Source organism: Microplitis mediator, chromosome 7 (assembly GCF_029852145.1).
Source record: "Microplitis mediator isolate UGA2020A chromosome 7, iyMicMedi2.1, whole genome shotgun sequence".
In the NCBI taxonomy this organism is placed as follows: Eukaryota; Metazoa; Arthropoda; class Insecta; order Hymenoptera; family Braconidae; genus Microplitis; species Microplitis mediator.
The window spans coordinates 10,939,770-10,961,533 of NC_079975.1; the positions used below are offsets into that span (position 1 = coordinate 10,939,770).

The 21,764-nt window shown below is 39.2% G+C and overlaps 2 protein-coding genes across 8 annotated transcripts in view; both read right to left on the reverse strand.

Annotated features, from left to right (window-relative positions):
* LOC130672292 (coiled-coil domain-containing protein AGAP005037) overlaps positions 1-21,764 on the reverse strand; it is a 96,205-nt gene that overhangs the window by 73,722 nt on the left and 719 nt on the right. For all 7 annotated transcript variants that reach the window (XR_008990679.1, XR_008990681.1, XR_008990680.1 and 4 more), the window contains exons 2-6: positions 10,330-10,356; positions 10,091-10,262; positions 9,802-10,000; positions 9,535-9,733; positions 7,664-7,814 (exon numbers count right to left, since the gene is read on the reverse strand). Coding sequence is in view for 4 of the 7 variants with exons in the window: in XM_057476772.1 (XP_057332755.1) it covers positions 7,664-7,814; positions 9,535-9,733; positions 9,802-10,000; positions 10,091-10,262; positions 10,330-10,356 (748 nt within the window). In the remaining 3 variants the exon portion in view is untranslated. The remainder of the gene's footprint in view (positions 1-7,663; positions 7,815-9,534; positions 9,734-9,801; positions 10,001-10,090; positions 10,263-10,329; positions 10,357-21,764) is intronic.
* Positions 14,203-15,045, reverse strand: LOC130671142 (uncharacterized). Its single transcript, XM_057474863.1, has one exon. The coding sequence runs from the start codon at positions 15,043-15,045 to the stop codon at positions 14,203-14,205; it is 843 nt and encodes a 280-aa protein (XP_057330846.1).

Sequence of the window (21,764 nt, forward strand, 5' to 3'; positions counted from 1 at the left end):
GCCTCTTACGTGGATAAATTCGGTAAAATCACCAAATTCTCGTATAGTGAGATGGCGCTTGAATATGGGAGATTATACTTATAAAGTAGTGTACAAGCCGGGCCGCGTGAATTCAAATGTAGATTCTCTTTCGCGCAATCCGGTTGACGATCCGGATGAGCTCGCGAGAGCCGCGCCTATTCGTAAAAATTTGCGCGAAGACGTCGAGACTACTCCGAGCGAAACTAGTGAGGAAGAACCAACGTCGAAGGGTAAACGGGTGCGTAAACCGTATAATCTCCGTCGGAAAACTCGAGCTCTTAACGATACCCGCACGGATAGTAGTAGCTCGGAAACAGAGCTTTGCAAAAATAAATCCCCACCAGTTCATTATGTCTTTAAACCACGACAATGGCCCATACCGCCACCGGCACCGCTCATGCAGGAGGCTAGAGGAATAAATGAACCGAGACCATCAAGGGCGCCTCAATCACCGACCGTTTCTGACAGGGAGTGTACAGACACGGCCGATGAGGGAGGTGAAATGGTCTGCGCCGATGAAGAGCAAACAGACACGGCCGACGAAGGAGGTGAAATGGTCTGCTCCGACAATGAGCAAACGGACACGGCAGACGAAAGGGGGGAAATCGATCGGGAACAGAGTCTAGGCCCACAATCGATCTGTGGAGCGGACGTGCCCCTACCCCCCTCGGACGAATCTGGCGACGGAGGGGTTGTGGACGACCCACAGGTAGGGAATGGAGAAGACAGAATGGATGTCGATGTGAGTGATGAGCAGATAGCGGATGTTCAGTCAGATGAATCGTCCGAGGATAGCGCGTCGGAAGGGGGGGACGGTGATAACCCAGCGGGGCTTGAACGACCACCGCGAATGGGCCATCGTTTCATAACACCTCAAACTCGTGAAATAGCACCAGACGTACGTGAGACACGCGACCGATTATCAATGCAGCCCGACAACGTATTAATATTCGTTAATGTAAAAGGAGAACCGTGTGACGATGGGAGCCGCGAACTCGCCAATACCTTACAAATTCCAGATCAATTAACCTTTTGCCATTCCACTGTAATTCCTTACAAAGGGAACAAACGCTGCATTTTGGCAGTTCCCAAGTACAGAAATGTAGATCGGATTTCCGTCGAGGATATCCGTGAAACCTTGATAAGAGCATGTAATACTGTAGGCGAAATTGGTTTACAGTCTTTTAGCGTAGCTAAGACAACAAAAATAGACGAATTAAATTGGTTGACCATCCAACACGAATTAATCGATGCCTTTTCAGATACGGGCGTTAAGATAACTATCTGTCTCAATCTAGTACGAATTCCAACAGATATCGAAAAACTAGAAATCTTAAAAGAATACCACGGGTCAGCCGTCGGAGGCCACAAAGGTATGACCAAAACATATAAAAGAATACGTCAAAATTTTTACTGGCCCAAAATAAAGCACGATGTCATCGATTATATTCGGAAATGTTTGGATTGTCAACTAAAAAAACTGGTTAGAGTGAAAACAAAGCAACCAATGGTCCTCACGGATACCCCCGACGCAGGATTCGATAAAATTGGACTAGATATTATGTATCCTACGCACGTTTCCTCGTCCGGTAATAGATACATTCTAACCATCCAGGATTTGCTAACTAAATTTTCTATGGCAATCGCTTTGGAGCATGCGACGGCAGTCGATGTAGCGCATGCTCTAGTAAACAGATGGTTCTGTTATTTTGGGCCACCAAAGGCCATATTAACGGACCAAGGTACTAATTTTTTATCTAGTTTATTAAAAACCATAGCGAAAAAATATAAAATTAAGCAGTATCATACAACTGCTTATAGTCCTCAAAGTAATGGTTCGGTGGAAAGATCTCACCATGTATTACAAGAATACATAAAACAATGTATAAACGAGGAGGAAGACTGGGATGAAGTCCTCGACTTAGCCTCATTTTCCTATAATGTCAGTGAACATGAAGGCACAGGCTTCACTCCATACCAATTGGTTTTCGGGAAACTACCCCGTCTTCCTTCTCGATTAGGAACCATTGAGGAAAATAACGAAACATATGCGGGATATTTACAACAATTATTCAGACGCATAAGCGAAACAGAAGCAGTTGCGAGGGAGAATTTAGGTAAAGCAAAAGAAAGGTCGAAATTTTATTACGATAAGAAAATAAACCCTCAAAACTTTAGACCTGGAACTAGAGTATTCTTGTTACGGGAACCTAGGAAGGGTAAAGGCGATCCGCAATACACTGGTCCGCATGAAGTTATCGCGCTAGGGTCAAACGAAACGGCTGAAATAGAAATAAATGGGGAGGTGAAGTTAGTACACCTCAACAAATTAAGAATCTCACGAATCTAATTTCAGATGGCCGGATCAATTGTCCTTTTGCTGGCGACCCTTCACCTTTCCCGGGCTTTAGTAGGATTCGACTGTGGTGGATCCTCAATGAATACTTCGACATTATCGCTGTTGGATGTGGGAGATTGTAAACTATCAAACCGACCGTTACAAAATGAAAAAGTTAACATTTACTTATTACAACCCGCGGAAATTATTCACGTTCACGTAATAGAATGTAAGATCCTTATAAACCGGCACATACAATATTGTGGTTGGCATTCATACTCTTCCGCAGTCTTATACGGGAGAAGAGAATATTATTTAGAAATAGACTATAATAAATGTAAAAGAATGCACGAAACAAATTCGGTCTGGCTATTCGATCGAGTACCGTTCTACGATCTTAAAATGAATCATACATCTCACCGAACGGCCCAACTGGCAGGTAGCCAAAGTATGGGAGGGGATTGTACCACGGGAACATACAGCGACGAGTACGGCACATGGAGTAATGTAGTTGTCGACGCGTTATTCGAGATAACAATTTCCGAGTACGAAACGTCTCTAAATACAAAAACGAACCAAGTGTTATTACGATCAGGAACGCGATGCGACGCGGAAAAACTCACTTGTATAACTAGCGAAGGTATGTCCGCGTTTTGGAGTGAAGTGCCGAAAGACTCATGCTTGATGAAATATGCCCAATTATACCAAGGACCAGCCACGAGGATAATCGGAGAAGACAACTTTCCGGATGTCTATTCACTCACCACCGAGGACATTACTTTCGCTCTCGCGCAGAAAGGCACCCTGGAGGTCTGCGGACACAATGTCATAAAAACCGAGCACCCGAAGCTGTTTATCGTGGTGGTCAAAAATGCGGGTTTTACATTGTCCGTTGAAACAATCAAGACCGAAGACATGGACATTTTTGCGTACATAAACAGTAAATTCGTGTACGTAGAAAAGTTTAGTCGTCAGCAGCTTCACAACCTTTACCACGACGTGCTCATCAAACGCTGTGAACTAGAGCGGGCGGTGCTCATGAATGCACTCGCACTTTCATCATTGACTCCCGACGAATTCGGCTACGCCTTAATGAAAGGTCCAGGCTATTACACCACGGTTGCTGGAGAACTTGTTCATATCACGAAGTGTGTCGCATCACCAGTACGAGTTCGCGAAACCGAGCAATGTTACCAGGAGCTCCCGGTAACTTACAATAATAAAAGTTATTTCTTAACTCCAAAATCCAGAATATTGGTGCAAAGAGGCACCTTAATTGAATGCAATACAATACTGCCGGTAGGCTATTTCATAGATGGGGTATGGTTTCATATAACCCCGCAAGCAATTCGGGCACCATCTCCTCAGCAGCTGCAACCATTGACAGCACCAACCTGGAATTACGACAATCCGGAGCACCTGGCTACGTCAGGGATCTACTCGCAAAAAGACTTGGAAAAATTGCGAAACCGTATCATGTTTCCAGCCGAAAAACCGGCACTTCTCAATGCTTTGGCTATGGGGGCAGCAGGTCGAGTAATACCGGCGGGAAGTGTCAATGTCCTGGGTCTGTTTGACGAAGAAGCACTGGAAAAATTGGCAACCAGCACCGGAGAAAGGATATGGCGAAGCCTCGTCGATTTTGGATCAGTCACAGCGGGTATCCTGTCAATCATGCTACTATTACGGCTGTTCAAATTCGTGGTCGACACAATCTTCCACGGGTACGCATTATACTGCATACACGGTTGCAGCGCACTCTTGTTAACGGCTATATGGGACACCTTAGCTAATCTCATCCTTCACCATCATCACCACCGCAGGAGACAAAGCGACGAGGAAAACCAGGTAATACCACCGATACCCCGAGCAAGGTCAATACTCAATATCATCGATGAAAACTCAGACGGCCAAATCTCGGCTCCACCAAAGGAATGGTCCTTTAAAAATTTATCTAAGCAGTTGGGACATCAACAACTGGAGGATCAACAACAGGAAGATCAAGCGCGTACGTGTTTAAGTAGAGAGACACTGTACAGACTTAGGAATAGGGATCCGTAAAAACGGGTCGTATGGCCAGATCGAACGGTATGAATGTAGTGAGTACGGAACGATTAACTTTAGAATTTAAAAAGATAATTCACAAGGAAGTGATTGCTGGAGTCAGATAGCAGACTTCACAAAATAAATAGTAGTAGAACAAATTTAACCATATACTCTTTATCTTATTATTCTATATATCTTTTTTTTTGTATTATTACCAAACGGTTAGATCGAGAGGTATCGAATTAACATTTATGCTTGCTAGTTATTACATAGAGCTTTCTACGCAATTTATACATATAGTGAAAAGGCTGAACGCTCGAAAAATACGTTTTTTTTATTTTTTTTTTGCTTGTAGCATTATATTTCAGAATTTACAAAGTAGCCAGATATGCATATATATATATCAAAAAAAAAAAAAAAAAAAAAAAAAATATATATAATAATTGTTAAGTAAATTTAGAACCTAGGTTATAAGAAATTAAAATGTATCACGCTACATCTCGAGTATAGGACAACGGGACGACGATTAATAATTTTGAATTATATAGAAGCAATTGAAAGGAATGAATTGAGTTTGTATCGAATCACGATAATTTGTTTTTTTGTCATTCGGCATGATCGTAATTTAAATTTTACACAAGTCGCACTGCTTCTATGGAAGCACTGCGGCTTTCTTAGGTCGGGAGGTGTGACGTTCTCGTCTGATTTCATCTATAAAAAAAATTTTTAATTATTTATTTCAATAAAGTTTTACATCGGAATCATTGAGTATAAACGTTTCGTCGCTTACAGCGGGTAACGGATATCTCCCGAGATAAGAGATTGCGAACGCCGTCGTGGCTTGCAACTAGACATAACATCCGTCAAGGTATGAGTTCCGAGCCACGACGTTGTTCACACAATAACTCGAGATGCTGTGTCATCATATTTGTTAATTATATAAGCTGGTGCATAATGTAGCAGAGTTAGTCTTTTGACAAACTGCCCAGAGCACAGACCTACTTATTCTATCAATAAAAAACCCATTCTCTACCCCTTTGAGTTTTACTCTTTCCTTAAAAAACCGAAAGCGCGAGAAAGCTGCTACGGTCACATCCTCACTACTTCCAACCGAGAGCGCGTGAAAGCTGCTACGGTTCCTACTACCATCCTTAGCCGAAAGCGCGAGAAAGCAGCTACGGCCTTGACTCCGGAAATTACCATCCCTGTTCCATGCGCAAGAGGCGCGGTCGCAAGGCAGGTCGCCGTCTGCAATTCTGGCGGTTGCAAGGTCAGCTTAACCCGGTGTCGGGGTCTCCGCCCCAAGTAAACGGTAAATCCGACGGTCCGCGTGTTGCGTCCGAGGAAGTATTGCTCGGTACGCGTTTAGTGTTGGTCGTTCCGCGTAGTGCCGATCACATCGTCGAAGCTGCCGCTCCGATACTCGAGTCCGAGAGTATCCCAGCTCCAGGAAGTCCCGGAGAGGGTCCCTTGGATTTCATAGTGGAACCACCATCAGATTGTCCACCAGCCTTCTGGACAGGAATCACCGACGGCTGGGGACTAACCGAGATCAACCTGCCAGCAATAAACCAACCCCCGGGAGGAACCATTCCATTCCGTGACCCTAGGTACGGGTATTATTCCGAGGAGCACTTCCGGCGGACAGGAAGTGACGACTATCCACCGCTAGAGGCTAAGAACCTAGAGAAAAAGGGAATAGTTTGGGGTGACCTATGGGGCCCTTAAAGGTACGTGCCTAAAGTAATTCAGAGAAATTTAAAAAGTAATTAAAAGGAGCTTAACAGTCGGCGCATCAGGGGTCCATCGACACCCTAACGTCGCCAGCCTGGTAGATCTTTAATAACAAACCCCGAGGAAATTTTGGGATGTAACAACATTAATCTTATGGAAAAACGGGTAGTCTTGACACTAAAGCATCAAATATAAATATGCTAAAGTATTTTTCATGTGAAAAAAAACTATAAATAAGAAAGTTGATACTTATAGTAATTTAATAAAATCATAAAAACACTATGCAACGGTGCATCCTAAAGAGCAAAATTAAAATGAAATTTAAATAAATTAAGTTTATTAATTTTTTCTCGCCATGACATAAGACTTGGCAACGTTTCACTTTTATTATGAGCGCCACAAAAAGCTGGTGTAGAAAATATTAAACACGGATGTAAATATAACCTCACTTTTAGATTTAAAAATAAAAATAACATGACACATTGACAAACGCAGTGACGTTTATATTAATATTTATATTATTAAAAATAATAAATAAATGAATTTTCAATAATTAAAATTAAACAAAAAAATACATGCATGACAGTTTTTAAAATTGACACTTGGCAATAATTATTGTTTAATTATTAAGTTGCGCAATACAAAAAAACTGTGGTAATTATAAATAATTATAGTTAAAAAAATTATTTTATTTATTTTGAATTTCCTCAAGTTTTAGTATTAGTGATTGTATAATTGCTTTAGATTTTGTGATGCGCGGTTTTCCTCCAATATCTTGTCCAAGCAGAATCTTTACATACCTGGGTTGGAAACACATATTTTTTCAGTTTTTTTCTTTTTATTTGCGAAAGATTGATCACTTTCTAGCTGTAAGGGTCGTTTCTTACGAAACTGACCATTTTTATAGCGTTTCAAGAGCTCTGTCATTTTTTAAAAACATTCAAATATTAGCGGTAGAAAATAACCATAAAGCTGTGTTGTCAAATGTACACTAGACGTCACGTGGTACTTTCCGTTATCTCACCCCGCAACCATTCCCGCCCATCCCCACTCTTCAATATTCACGGTTCCCCCACGCCCTCGCTCATACATCCTTAATAGTAATTTGAGAATCGAAATTACCGAAATTTGCTGCCCGAATCTGTCAACAATTTGACAGCAAAAGTTGGAACGAAAAATTTGCGGTTTATTTGTTATATTATTGATTGTGATATAATAAGTAGAAATGTTTGTATATCAGGTAAGTATGAGGTAATTTTTCAATAATTTGATAGCTACTATTGTATTTATAGTAAAGAATAGAATATTCTAAATCAACAGTATTTTTCCCGGTCTATTTTGTCCGGGTCTATTTTTTCCGTGTCTATTTTTTCCGGGTCTATTTTTTCCCGGTCTATTTTTTCCGGTCTATTTTTTCCGGGATTCGACGTAACTGACATTATCTTAACAAATATTATTTTCATTCAAATCTATGATTGGCAAACTTGCATAAATTTGGAAGCAAAAACTGAAAATTCGTCATACCTGATGTAGATAATATATTTGCTTGAGTTGAGGTTGCATTCAAACCGGGAAGTCCTGGTGACACTGGACTGTAAGATCTAAGCATTGGTCCGCTTCTTGGTAAAGTACTGCTACTTTCAAGATAGTAGTTGCCAGATGAGCTTTTAGTAGTCTACAATAATATGGAATATTATTTTATCACTTTGCAGAAGTAAACATAGATGTTTCTATGATCATTGGCTAACTATAAGTAGTTAAGCATTTTTCAACTGAGAAATGTTGGAAATTTTAAGTAACAAGTATTTATTTTTAAGCCATACAGTCACAATTTATTTTCACACGCTTCATGATATTAAAATTCATCATGACTTTGAGTCAACCCTTCGAGCTCGAAAACGTTATTGTCGATATGTTCGAGCTCTTTAAGCTCGACAATACTTTTATATACATTGGTATTTTTAAACCTTTCGAGCTCAGAAAAAGTGGCGTTTCGTATTAATCTCCAAGAATTCGAGAGATTGAAAATAATCAATAAGGATCGTTTTTTAAAGTTTTGCTCGCGATCATGCTTAATAAATTCAATGTATTTGCACGAAAAAATTGAAAGCCGACTGGTTCCTGTGCAGCACACGACTGAGTCGTGTGCAAGAAAAAATAATGGCAAGCACACGACTGGTTCTGGTGCGCACACTAACCAGTCGTGTCTAGCACCGTTCTCAGTCTGATGCAGCACCTGAACGGCAGCACAGTAATCAGTCGTGTGCAGAACAATACTGATATGTGTGCACACCCGAATCAGTATTGTTCTGCACACGACTGATTACTGTGCTGCCGTTGTTAACGTTCGGGTGGCGCACCAGACTGAGTACGGTGCTAGACACAACTGGTTAGTGTGCGCAACAGAACCAGTCGTGTGCTTGCTCTTATTTCTTCTTGCACACGACTCTGTCGTGTGCTGCTCAGGAACCAGTCAGGTTTCAATTTTTCTGTGTGGACAGAAATTGATTAAAATGATCGAGATGGAGAATTACACATACTTTGAATTAAACTAGTTCGTTGATACATGAAACTTTTAATGATGATATTATTCAAACTAACGAATCGATTGCTATCATTTACGTAGCGATCATCAAACACTATGAAGCCAAAGAGCCGGTATGAGTTTTGAAGCATATGATGAATTATGTTATGCGTTATCCGGAAAAAATGAAGTAAATTGTAATTTTTTTAATTTCTCATTGTTGATATCTATCGAATTAATCAACCGATTTTTATATTTGAGGCGGCGTTCAACGCAGTTTTTAGCCTCTAACAATAAAACATTATTAGAGTCAACCAATCAAGCTCAATTTCTTACAGCATCTAGGAATTAATTAGCCGCTTCTAATATCACTTTAAAGATCTAAATCGGTTTATTCATTCAAAAATTATTGAATATTAACATACAAACGTACATACGTACATACACACATACATACACTCGGACATCATCTTGAAATTAGTCAGGATCGCTTCCTAGAACCTCAAAACGTCGAGATCTGTTCAAAACTCTATTTTCGAAAATCAGAAGTTGAAAAAAATTTTTTTTTGTATTTTCCAATTATCTCAAAGTCTACTCGATCGAAAGATCTGAAATCCACAGGAAAATTTATGGCTGATAATCTCTTTCAATTGCTGCAATATCCATTCAAATCGGTTTATTAGTGAAAAAGTTATAGAGTGTTCACATTCATATACAAATAGACACACAGGTATACATACAGACACTTGGACATTACTCTACAAATAGTCAGAATAGCTATCTAGGACCGTAAAACGTTGACATCTGATGAAAGTTCAATTTTCGAAAATTGGGGTAAAAGAAATAACTCGGCACTTTGTGAATTACTTACTTTACTTTTGTGAATGTGTTGGTGTTGAAACTCGCTATCAAACTCTGGCTCACTGAAGTAGCTTTGATCTTCCCAATTCGAAGAAACACTAGATACACCACTGGTTATAGGTCCTAAATTAGTAGAGAGACCAGTGATTCCATCTGATTTTTCAATGACTCGAAGAACACTTCGATCTCTGATATCTCTCAAATGTGACCTGGTAATAGTACAAGTGGAAAAACATTCACGAATTTATATATCCATTATAAAAAGCAAGATGCTTACCTATGATCTTCGAGCTCATAGAACATATCTTTATTACTGTCATGAATGTATACTTTCACGTCAGGACTGTCAAGGTATTCCATCGAAAGTTGCTGAGGAAAACTTCTGACGAAAAGGGCTCTTACAGTGTCTATACTTGTTATTTCGTTTGGTAATAGAGCTCTTTTGGTTTCCTTTCTAAATTGGAGGAAGACTAATCCTAAATAGATGTAAGTTAAGTTTTTTCATATATTCGATTTTGAATCATCTATTGAAATTTTTAGTTCATGAGAAACTTCAATTTCAGTACCTAATGGTCGCTCAAGAGTTTTACTAGGTGTTCGAACAACTGGTAAACTACTTCTTTGTTTACCACCCCGTCGAAATCCGGTACAAGAAGTTTCAACCTCAGACATAATCCCCGGGTCGTCATCGAATAACATTGTCGTAGATGTGGTTGAATACCCTCGTGAAAGAGAGGACTGGAATGATAAATTGTAATTTAGAAATACTTCAAACAGTATAAGCACACATTTGTGTATGCATTACCTTTTTTTGGCGCGATTTCGTTCCCATCTGTTTCAAACAAAAAATAAGACAAATTGATAAAAAGATAAATGATTCCTTAATAATACAAATATATATATATATATATATATATATATATATATATATATATATATATATATATATATATATTTAGTGGTTGAGGTGATAATATAAATTATTAAAACCAACTAATTAATTTAAAAAAATGTTTTATTTAAATAAACGGAAGTAACACAGTGATTGCAAGTATACAGTAAAGAACGAAAGAAGCCTGGATGCGTGTATATAATCCTACGGTCTATTACTTATTGTCCCCACCAATGTGGTAGAGATGGATAAAATGAATAAATCGATGTTCGACGGAAACTGGAATTTTATCGATCGCGTCACCTAGTAGCAACGCTACAGAACTCCCTTTGTTTTTTTTTTTTTTTTTTTTTAATTTAATACACGATAATTAAAGTAATGGAATATTTACAAATGATATGAATAAATAAATAATTAAATGGATGAATATAATAAAGTGGTGAATTATTACTTTGTAAAAAAAAACTTTTATGTAAAAAAAATAATTAAATCGCGTAATTTTTAATGTTAAACCGGACTCGGCGTTTTTGGGTCTCGGTTGCTGTGTCATTCGGCTGGGAGTTCGTTATTATTATCGTCGTGTCGATTGAATTCGCCTCGTAACCCGGCTTCAATCTGTCTATTGAAATGGCGATTTGTCGTCCACGAAAATCGACGATGAAATATTTGTCGTGTCGGGTTATTACACGATATGGACCCTCGTTCGGCGGCAAGAAAGATGGTCCAACCTGGTCATTCCGTACCAGTACGTGGCTGCAAGTACTAAGGTTCCTGAAACAGAAAACAGAATGCTTGCCGTGACGCGACATTTCAGCCGGTGCCAATGAATTGAAACCCTCGCAGATTTGAATCACGGTGGAAACACGGTGGGTTTGTTCCATTTTACCATTGTGATTACGCGGTGTATCCACCGTGATTCCACGGTAGCTTGACCACTGTGTATACACGGTGTTTCCACTGTTATTACGCGGTGGATACACCGTGGAACTACGGTGGTGAAATAGCATAAAGCCACCGTGGAATCACGGTGGATACACCGCGTAATCACAGTGGATACACTGTGTATACTCGATGGTGAAATGGAACAAACCCACTGTGTAACCACGGTGGATCCACGGTGTTTACACTTCTACGGTGTTTCCACCGTGATTCAAATTTGCGAGGGAATGACGTTTTAATGTGTTAATGATGTCATGAGGTGAAGTTTTGTTACTGGGAGTGAGTAACTCACCAGGTAAACGAATTGGCTCACCGTACACTAATTCAGCCGGTGTCGTCTGTATGTCGTCTTTCCAGGCAGCGCGTAAGCCGAACAAAACAGCTGGTAATGCGTCATACCATGACTCTTGATGACACAAAAGTGCTGATTTAATTGACGATGTAAACGTTCGACTAGGCCGTTAGCTTGCGGATGATACAGCGTAGTGTGTAGGTGTTTTATTCCGTACATTTTTAATAGCGACTGGAATAATGCCGATTCGAATTGCGGACCTTGGTCTAAAGTTATTCGTTTTGGTACTCTGTGGCGTGATATTCAGTGCAGCGATAGTGCTTGTGCTACCGTCTCTGCGGTTCTATTGGATAACGGGACAGCCTCAGGAAACCTCGTGAATCGGTCGATGATAGTCAAGTATTGATTAAAACCTCTTGACGTTTTTAAAGACACTAGATCGATGTGTATGTGCTCGAATCGTTCAGTTGGAGGTTCAAAACTGGCGATCGGCAATGACACGTGTCTCTGAATTTTATTTTTCTGGCAATCGATGCAGGATTTCCCCCATTCTCGGCAATCTTTGTTAATCGATGGCCAGACGTATCGTTTGGAGATCATTTTTAATGATCCTTTGATTCCAGGGTGAGCTAGCGAGTGCAGTGAATTAAACACCTTCTTTCTCAGCGGCTCTGGAACATATGGACGCACTGTACCTGACGCAGTGTCACAATACAGTGCAAGTCCGTTATCGAGTTGTATCGTTTTTAAATTTAAAGCAGTTGTTTGACGTAACAACTGCTGAAGTTCATTGTCGGTTTGTTGAGCGTCGGCAAGTTCTTGCGACGTTATAGCAGTAGATACTGCTTCGACGCGTGACAATGTGTCAGCGACAATATTGTCGGTACCCGACACATGTCGAATATCGGTAGTAAATTGACCGATAAAATCGAGTCGACGAAATTGCCAAGGCGATGCTCTTTCGGTGCGCTGTTTGTAAGCGTGCTGAAGCGGCTTGTGATCGGTGTAGATTGTAACATGCCGGCCTTCGAAAATATGCCGAAAGTATTTAACAGCCTCGTAGATGGCGTTCAACTCGTATGTCGACAATTTTTGAATCGACGGGGATACTTTTCGACTGAAAAATGCCAGTGGTTGCCAGTTGTTATCCACTTCCTGTTGTAAAACGGCTCCAATACCGATTTCGGATGCGTCGGTGAAAATTGCCCAGTCAGCATCGATTTTAGGATGTACCAACAACGTAGTATCCGCGAGAGCTCGTTTAGCTGACTTGAAAGACTCTTGAAGTTCAGATGTCCAGTTGACTGGATGAGAGCCTTTGACTTTGGGTCCTTCCAAAATTTTATTTAACAGTGCTAGAATTTCTGCAGCGTTCTTGATGAACTTTCTGTAGAAATTCACTGTGCCGAGAAATCGACGAAGAGCTTTTACGGTGGTAGGAGGCTCGAAATTGACAATAGCCTCTACTTTTTCCGGTAACGGCTTGATTCCATCTTTAGTGATGAGATGGCCGAGAAATTTTACTTCCGGTAGACCAAATTGGCATTTTGGTACATTAATTACCAGTCCGTATTCACGGAGACGTTCGAATAGTATTTTCAGATGCTCCATGTGCTGTTTTTCGTCAGTAGATGCGATTAAAATATCGTCAATGTACGGAAAGACGAATTCAAGGTCGCGAGTGACCTCGTCAATGAATCGTTGAAACGTTTGAGCCGCGTTTTTAAGCCCAAACGTCATAAACCGGAACTCAAATAATCCGAAAGGCGTAATGATCACCGTTTTCGGCACGTCCTCTGGTGCAACGGGTATTTGCAAAAATGCTTTCGCGAAATCGACGACTGAAAATATATTTTTACCGTGTAAAAATGCGGCAAAGTCGTCAAGATAACGTAACGAATATTTATCGATGAGTGTTCTATCGTTAAGCGGTCGGTCTGCAAATACCTTCCTCGATCATTTTTTGGAACTCTGTTTGTGCGATTTTCAGCTTATCTGGAGCCAGGCGTCTTGCTTTGCACGAAATTGGTGGTCAAGGTGACGTTCGGATATGATGCACCGTTGAATGTTTTTTTGGTTGACGCTGAGTAGCATCAGGTCTTATAATATCGGTAAATTCTCTTAATAATTCCATATACGAAGAATTACCATCGACTGCTTTAATAATAGTTTCTGCCGATGTCGTGTGAGAATTTCCGGGTGTCAATAAACCAGTGATGCCATCACGAAGGCATTTTCGTTTTAGGTCGACTAGTAAGTCATAATGACTTAAAAAGTCTGCACCTATAATCGGTTTAGTGACGTCAGCAATGATAAAATTCCATGAAAAGTCACGGCGAAGTCCAAGGTTCAATTTAATCGATTTTAAACCATAGGTTTGAATTATCGAGCCGTTTGCGGCATACAGTTGGTAACCTATGAGTGTACTATTTGATTTCAGCCAGCCACGTGGAAAGACAGATAAATCGGAGCCGGAATCGACAAGATATTCCGTTCCTGTAGTTCGGTCTCGGATAAACAGGCGGCGAGAAATCGATTGAGAATCATTAGCCGCCTTACTGATTCTCGTTTGAGTTTCCCTGCCATTTGCAGCCGGGAACGCACGATCGAGCATTTTTACCGTGCTTGTAATGGTACCAGCAGAAATCAAATTTCTTCGACACGCGTGATCGACTTCTGGATCTTCCACGTTTAACTGTCAAGTTTTTCACTTGATTCGTGAGTTGCGCAATTTCTCTGCGCAGTGCAGCAATCTCGCCGTGCTCGGCGGTTGCTGGTGGAGTTGCTGTAGCAGCGGCAACTTGAGGTTTGAGCGATATCCGCTCAACCATACGGTCAGCTGACTCGGCAAGCTTGTCAAGCGTTGAGTCGCTGATAGCTTCAAGACATACTTGAATTTGATTTGGCATATGCGAAAACCAACGTGCTTTAATTATAGCGTCATCAATGCCGGGTACTAGTGTACGCAGATGACGTAAATGTTGCGAAGGTGTCCGATCGACAAGTCTCTCTCTGTCGAGGAGCTGAGTGATCCGTGCTTCTTCGGATTTCGTGAAGCATTTTATCAGAGCGGCTTTTAAATCGCTGTACGGCGTATTTGCTGGAGGATTGATGATGGTGTCTTGTACTTCAGCAGCGATGCGGGTTTCAAGCAGCGGTATCACCAGGTCAAATTTAGCGCGCTCTGTTGCTACCTGATATGTTGCAAACTGCGCCTCAACCTGCGCAAACCACAGTTTCGGATTCTCCGTACGGAACCGGGGTGCTTTGATGTTCACGGCCATATTTAATTTAACTGACGTAGACGACGACGATCCCGATAAATTGGATTTAAATGTGTCTTCGTCAGATGACTCGGATTTTACTTTCTCGTCGCCGTCGATTTTCGAGTCTGACATCACCTACTGAAAATGTCTTTAATTCGGTATTGTACTACCGAAAGATTATCGATGACGCACGGCTCAGGAATGTGCAGCCGGCGAATCGGCTTAACCCTCGATAGTATTTCCGGCCACGAAAAGAAAATTATAAACGACACTGCACGAAAAGTGATTTAAAAAATGTTTAAACAGCTCGCGAACACTTTTATCACAACTTGATTTGCACTAATGGTCCCTCGAATTAACACTGATTCGGCATAACGTCCATAAGATGCCCAGCAATGCACCAGCGGTGATAAAAGATAAAGAAACTGAACACTGACAAAACAAACAATAAAAATATATCACTGTACTAAATAACTTAGAACAAATTCACACAAAAATAACTGTGAATACAAAAATCACGATCTCGCCGATTAAACGGCAACGCGACAAAATATTCGCGGGAAAACAATACGAGAACTCGCGAAATTTTTATACTGTGTAATGCACGTGTTCGACGCTTCCCTTAAAAAGAGGTCACGTCGGGGTCACCAATTTAGTGGTTGAGGTGATAATATAAATCATTAAAACCAACTAATTAATTTAAAAAAATGTTTTATTTAAATAAACGGAAGTAACACAGTGATTGCAAGTATACAGTAAAGAACGAAAGAAGCCTGGATGCGTGTATATAATCCTACGGTCTATTACTTATTGTCCCCACCAATGTGGTAGAGATGGATAAAATGAATAAATCGATGTTCGACGGAAACTGGAATTTTATCGATCGCGTCACCTAGTAGCAACGCTACATATACATATTAGCTGTTACCAGCAAGCTACACCGGGCATTTTGCAATGTTAAATGACTATATATTTTATTATTGATATTAATATCCTAACATAAACCATTCGAACATTCGTAAATATTCTTATTTTCCGACACCTTCCTATGAAAAAGAAAGTAGTAAGTGGTAATAACGTAGTATAGAGTCAATTTTTAACACCCCGGCTAGTCCCATAACAATCAGTTTTATAAAAAAAAAAAATCTGTCTATCAGTTGACCCTGCGGGCCAGTCCTAAAACTTCCCGCTGTTTTCGAACTCCTTGAGCTCGAAAACTTTGTCGTAAATACATTTTCGAGCTCTTCGAGCTCGAAAATACTTCTGTATGCCGTTCTTTTCGAAAAAAATTGTTTTTTACCATTTTTTCTCCAACGATATCTCTCAAACGAATCAACCGATTGAGATGGTTGAGGTGGCATTCGACGCGGCTTATAAAATTTCAGAGCCCAGTCGATTTTGAAATCAATCCATCGAGCACATTAAAAGTTATCAAAAAAAACATTTTTGAAAAAATTTTATTTTTGGAATATCTCTGAACGAGCCCTACCGATCAAGCTCAATTTTTTCACAGCTTCAAGATACACAGCTCAAGGAGCTCGAAAACAGCGGAAAGTTTTGGGGCTGGCCCGCAGGGTCAACCGATAGACAGATTTTTTTTTCGGGAATCTATTTTTTCTTACAAACAAGAATTTATAAATGTACGTAGTTTTAAAAGTTTAATAAAATTCAAAATAATTCTGAAGAATCCCGGGAAAAACGAATCATATATGGTCATATACGGTCATTCAGCTGCATTTAAATAAATACAAAAGACTCTGTATTTCATATTCATCACTCAGCACAGTGGTCACACGGAAAAAACAATATAGTAGTGGCAACTCTTTGGGATAGTACAGAGTACTTTCTGTAAAAAAAAAAATTTCAGACAGTACTGTATGCTATCAAGACTGTATCCACTACTATTTATACTATATCCACTACTGTCCGGGATAATATTCAGTACTATCCAGAGAGTAGTGGATTAAGTCTAGATAGCATACATTACTGTTTGAAATTTTTTTTTTACAGAAAGTACGCAGTACTATCCCAGAGAGTAGCCACTACTATATTGTTTTTTTCGTGTAGCGTGTCAGACTTTGAATCTAAAAGACACAGGATCGAGCCCAGCCGACGCCGCGATTTTTCATCGAAGAAAAAAAATAATGACGTAATTCAGAGACTATTAGAATACATGAGACATCTGATGGTTATGATTTTTTTTTCTCATTATATTATCAATTTTTTTTGAAAATATAGCACTATATATGATTATTTATGGCCAAATATATTCATATCTAACCACATATGGCCATATATGTTCATGTATGATTCGTCTTTCTCGGGTATTTAAAAGTATAAGAAACATTTGTTCCAAAGTTCGAGTCCACAGATCTTACAGTTTAATAACGGAAGTATTTTTATCCTCGACCTTACCGCAACCAGCCTACAGGAATTATTTTCGAAAAAACTGCATTATGGTAAATATTTATAAACATAAGGGACATTTGTTCTAGAGTTCGAATCCGTAGGTCAAAGGGTTGAAAAACCGGTAAATTTTAATCTTCGACACCACAGCAACCCTTTTCTAAAAGTTATTTCCGAAAAAAACTGCTCATGACGGATGCTTTTAGAGATATGAAATATTCGCTTTAAATTTCGAGATATACGGAAAAAAAAGAACTGTTGCTGCAACAGGAACGTTCCTGTAGCATGAGTTTGTGGCTGCAACAGGATATTTCTGTTACAGCTACAAGATCAGTCCTGTTGCAGCCACAGGTTATTCCTGTTACAGCCACAGGAATAATCCTGTTGCAGCTACAGGATTAGTCCTGTTGCAGCCACAGGTTTTTCCTGTTGCCGTCACAGGTCTATTCCTGTTGTAACCACAGGAATAATCTCAGATTCGTAATAAGTATAATAATGTGTATTAGTGGAATTGAGAATCCACAACGGTTATATAAATTTTTTTCTACATGCACATACACGCGCAACTCATGCTTAGACACACACACGCACTTACACAGATACACAAACGCACCCGCACACGCACAAACATGCGCCCACGCACACACAGACATGTGAGCACACACATACATGCACACACATGTGTGCATCCACGCGCACATGCACGCACGCGCCCCCACACAATGAGCACACGCACACACATGCGCACACGCACACACACATGTGTGCACACACGCATGCACATAATGAGCACACGCACACACACACACACATGTGAACACACACGCGCACATGAACACATATGCGTGTGTTCGTATATTTATATATATATATATATGGGCAGATCCATTAATTCTCGACGAAAGTGTGCGCACTCAGGTCAACGATTTTGATGCCGATTTTTCCCTCAAAAGTACACCTTAAAAAAAGAAGATCCTGAAAATTTGGACCCGATATAATCAAATCTGGCCGCTGGAGAATTTTTTGAATTTTTTAAAAAGTCGATTTTTTACTGATTTTCGAATATTTGTATCTCAGCTTCTATATAACTTAAAGACTCCTGCCCAACGGCATTTTTCTCAGTAGACTCTCTACTTTTAAGAAAAAAATAAGTATTTGGTCTAAACTCAAATAGGGCTTAGCTGACAGCCTCTAACTAACGAACTGTTTTGGTTAAATTTTACCTATTTGTAAAACACTAGTATACGTACAGTGTTCGAAGTTGAGGATCGACCAGCAGCTAATGTCTTCTACTGGGGTATACTTTAGTAGAATCTATGCAATTTTTACTTCATTGCTTCTATTAAATAAAGTTATAGCCATCTGAAACCAATCAAATTTTAAAAAATTGCAGTTTTCAGATGGCTAGAACTTTTTTCTCGGAACTTCGATTTCCTTCAAACTTTCAGGAAAGTTGCTTCATTATGTTCCTAAAAAGCCCTGAAAATCGGGGCTAGGGAATCGAGGTTGTATTCAAGTTATGAATTTTTTAATATTGCCAAAATTGCGTTGTTAAATATAATATTTGCTGATAATTTCTTACATATCTATCGAATTATTCATATCTTATAGACAAGTGAATTATTAATATTCTCTGTAGATAGATATAGCTGCTGTCAGTAACCATTTGAGTAACGTCTCAAGTAAACATTTTACCCTCAAAAGCGCTATCGTTCTTATATTGTTTGAATTTGTTTCAAAAGTCGCGCTCGGGCTACTTTGTTACTCAATTTATCCGCTTCGTGGCGTGACTGAGGTACCAATGTTATCATACGCTCATGAAAGCATTACAATCTACGTTGAAGTTCTCTAGGTATGAAAGTCTACAGTATTTAGAAATTTTTATGTGTTTAATTTGGAGTGTTTAAACTATCAAAACTTGAACAAATGTATAAGTGTTATATCGGTCAGTCACGCCACGAAGCGGATAAATTGAGTAATAGAGTAACCCGAGCGCGACTTTTGAAACAAATTCAAACAATATAAGAACGATAGCGCTTTTGAGGGTAAAATGTTTACTTGAGACGTTACTCAAATGGTTACTGACAGCAGCTATATCTATCTACAGAGAATATTAATAATTCACTTGTCTATAAGATATGAATAATTCGATAGATATGTAAGAAATTATCAGCAAATATTATATTTAACAACGCAATTTTGGCAATATTAAAAAATTCATAACTTGAATACAACCTCGATTCCCTAGCCCCGATTTTCAGGGCTTTTTAGGAACATAATGAAGCAACTTTCCTGAAAGTTTGAAGGAAATCGAAGTTCCGAGAAAAAAGTTCTAGCCATCTGAAAACTGCAATTTTTTAAAATTTGATTGGTTTCAGATGGCTATAACTTTATTTAATAGAAGCAATGAAGTAAAAATTGCATAGATTCTACTAAAGTATACCCCAGTAGAAGACATTAGCTGCTGGTCGATCCTCAACTTCGAACACTGTACGTATACTAGTGTTTTACAAATAGGTAAAATTTAACCAAAACAGTTCGTTAGTTAGAGGCTGTCAGCTAAGCCCTATTTGAGTTTAGACCAAATACTTATTTTTTTCTTAAAAGTAGAGAGTCTACTGAGAAAAATGCCGTTGGGCAGGAGTCTTTAAGTTATATAGAAGCTGAGATACAAATATTCGAAAATCAGTAAAAAATCGACTTTTTAAAAAATTCAAAAAATTCTCCAGCGGCCAGATTTGATTATATCGGGTCCAAATTTTCAGGATCTTCTTTTTTTAAGGTGTACTTTTGAGGGAAAAATCGGCATCAAAATCGTTGACCTGAGTGCGCACACTTTCGTCGAGAATTAATGGATCTGCCCATATATATATATATATAAATATACGAACACACGCATATGTGTTCATGTGCGCGTGTGTGTTCACATGTGTGTGTGTGTGCGTGTGCTCATTATGTGCATGCGTGTGTGCACACATGTGTGTGTGCGTGTGCGCATGTGTGTGCGTGTGCTCATTGTGTGGGGGCGCGTGCGTGCATGTGCGCGTGGATGCACACATGTGTGTGCATGTATGTGTGTGCTCACATGTCTGTGTGTGCATGTATGTGTGTGCTCACATGTCTGTGTGTGCGTGGGCGCATGTTTGTGCGTGTGCGGGTGCGTTTGTGTATCTGTGTAAGTGCGTGTGTGTGTCTAAGCATGAGTTGCGCGTGTATGTGCATGTAGAAAAAAATTTATATAACCGTTGTGGATTCTCAATTCCACTAATACACATTATTATACTTATTACGAATCTGAGATTATTCCTGTGGTTACAACAGGAATAGACCTGTGACGGCAACAGGAAAAACCTGTGGCTGCAACAGGACTAATCTTGTAGCTGCGACAGAATTATTCCTGGGGCTGCAACAGAACTGATCTTATGGATACTACAGGACTTTCCTATTGCAGCAACAGGGCCAATCCTGTTGCTGCAACAGAACTAAGTCCTTTAGCTGCTACAGGGCCATGTCCTGTTGCAGCTACAGTTATTTTTTTTCCCTGTAGGTCGGGGGTTGACAACCAATGTATTTTAATTTTCAACACTACAGCAAACCCCTTTCGAAGATTATTTTCTAAAAAAAACGCATCATGGCGAATTTCTAGGTGAATACAGATTATCTTTACATAGTTTTGTTAAAAATAACACAAAAAATTTATAAAAATGAAAAAAAAAAAAAATCAAAAATAATATAACAGAAAGAAACAAAAGTTGTGATGTTGTTTGTTGTCATTGGCCCAAAATAAATGTTTATAAAAGTAAATTAAGAAAAAAGTGGGTAAACGTTGGTGAATTTCAGATAATAAGTAGCCATAAACCTTATTCAAGCGATGCTGCATCGAATGGTGAAGGTTTCATAAGTCAAAAAGTTTTGTAGTTTCGAAATTTTTCATACCACCATATTATTATATTTGCATATTGCATTATAGTCAAGTGATAATACAGCGTGAATAGTGAAACATATCACATATACTTTATACCCTGATTAAAAAAAATGATTAAAAAGTATTTAGAATGATTTGTTTTTTAATCATTTTAAATACTTTTTAATCCTTCAAATCATTTCTAATCCTGTCTCTTATGGACATTTAACGTGTGAAATCATTTTTAATCATTTTTTTTAATCAGGGTAGCTACGCATATTATTTTGGACCCTAGCTACAATCCATTTAGCCTTTTACTACACTTATAATGATTACCTCATTCGCAATTTTTATACTGTCGTCATCCTGAAGTATGACGTGGTTTCTTTATCATTATTATTAATAGTAATTTATAAATATATATTTGCACTTGGTGTCATTTCCATGCATCTTCTATCTTAAATTTTTTCTCAATTCAATTTCTAATCCTTTGTAATTAAAAACAAATTAATTGAACGAAAAGTAATAGCCACGGAACATT

Bases quoted from the DNA above. Each gene is read 5' to 3' on its own strand.
- LOC130671142 (XM_057474863.1), bottom strand. From the start codon at position 15,045: ATGTCAGACTCGAAAATCGACGGCGACGAGAAAGTAAAATCCGAGTCA.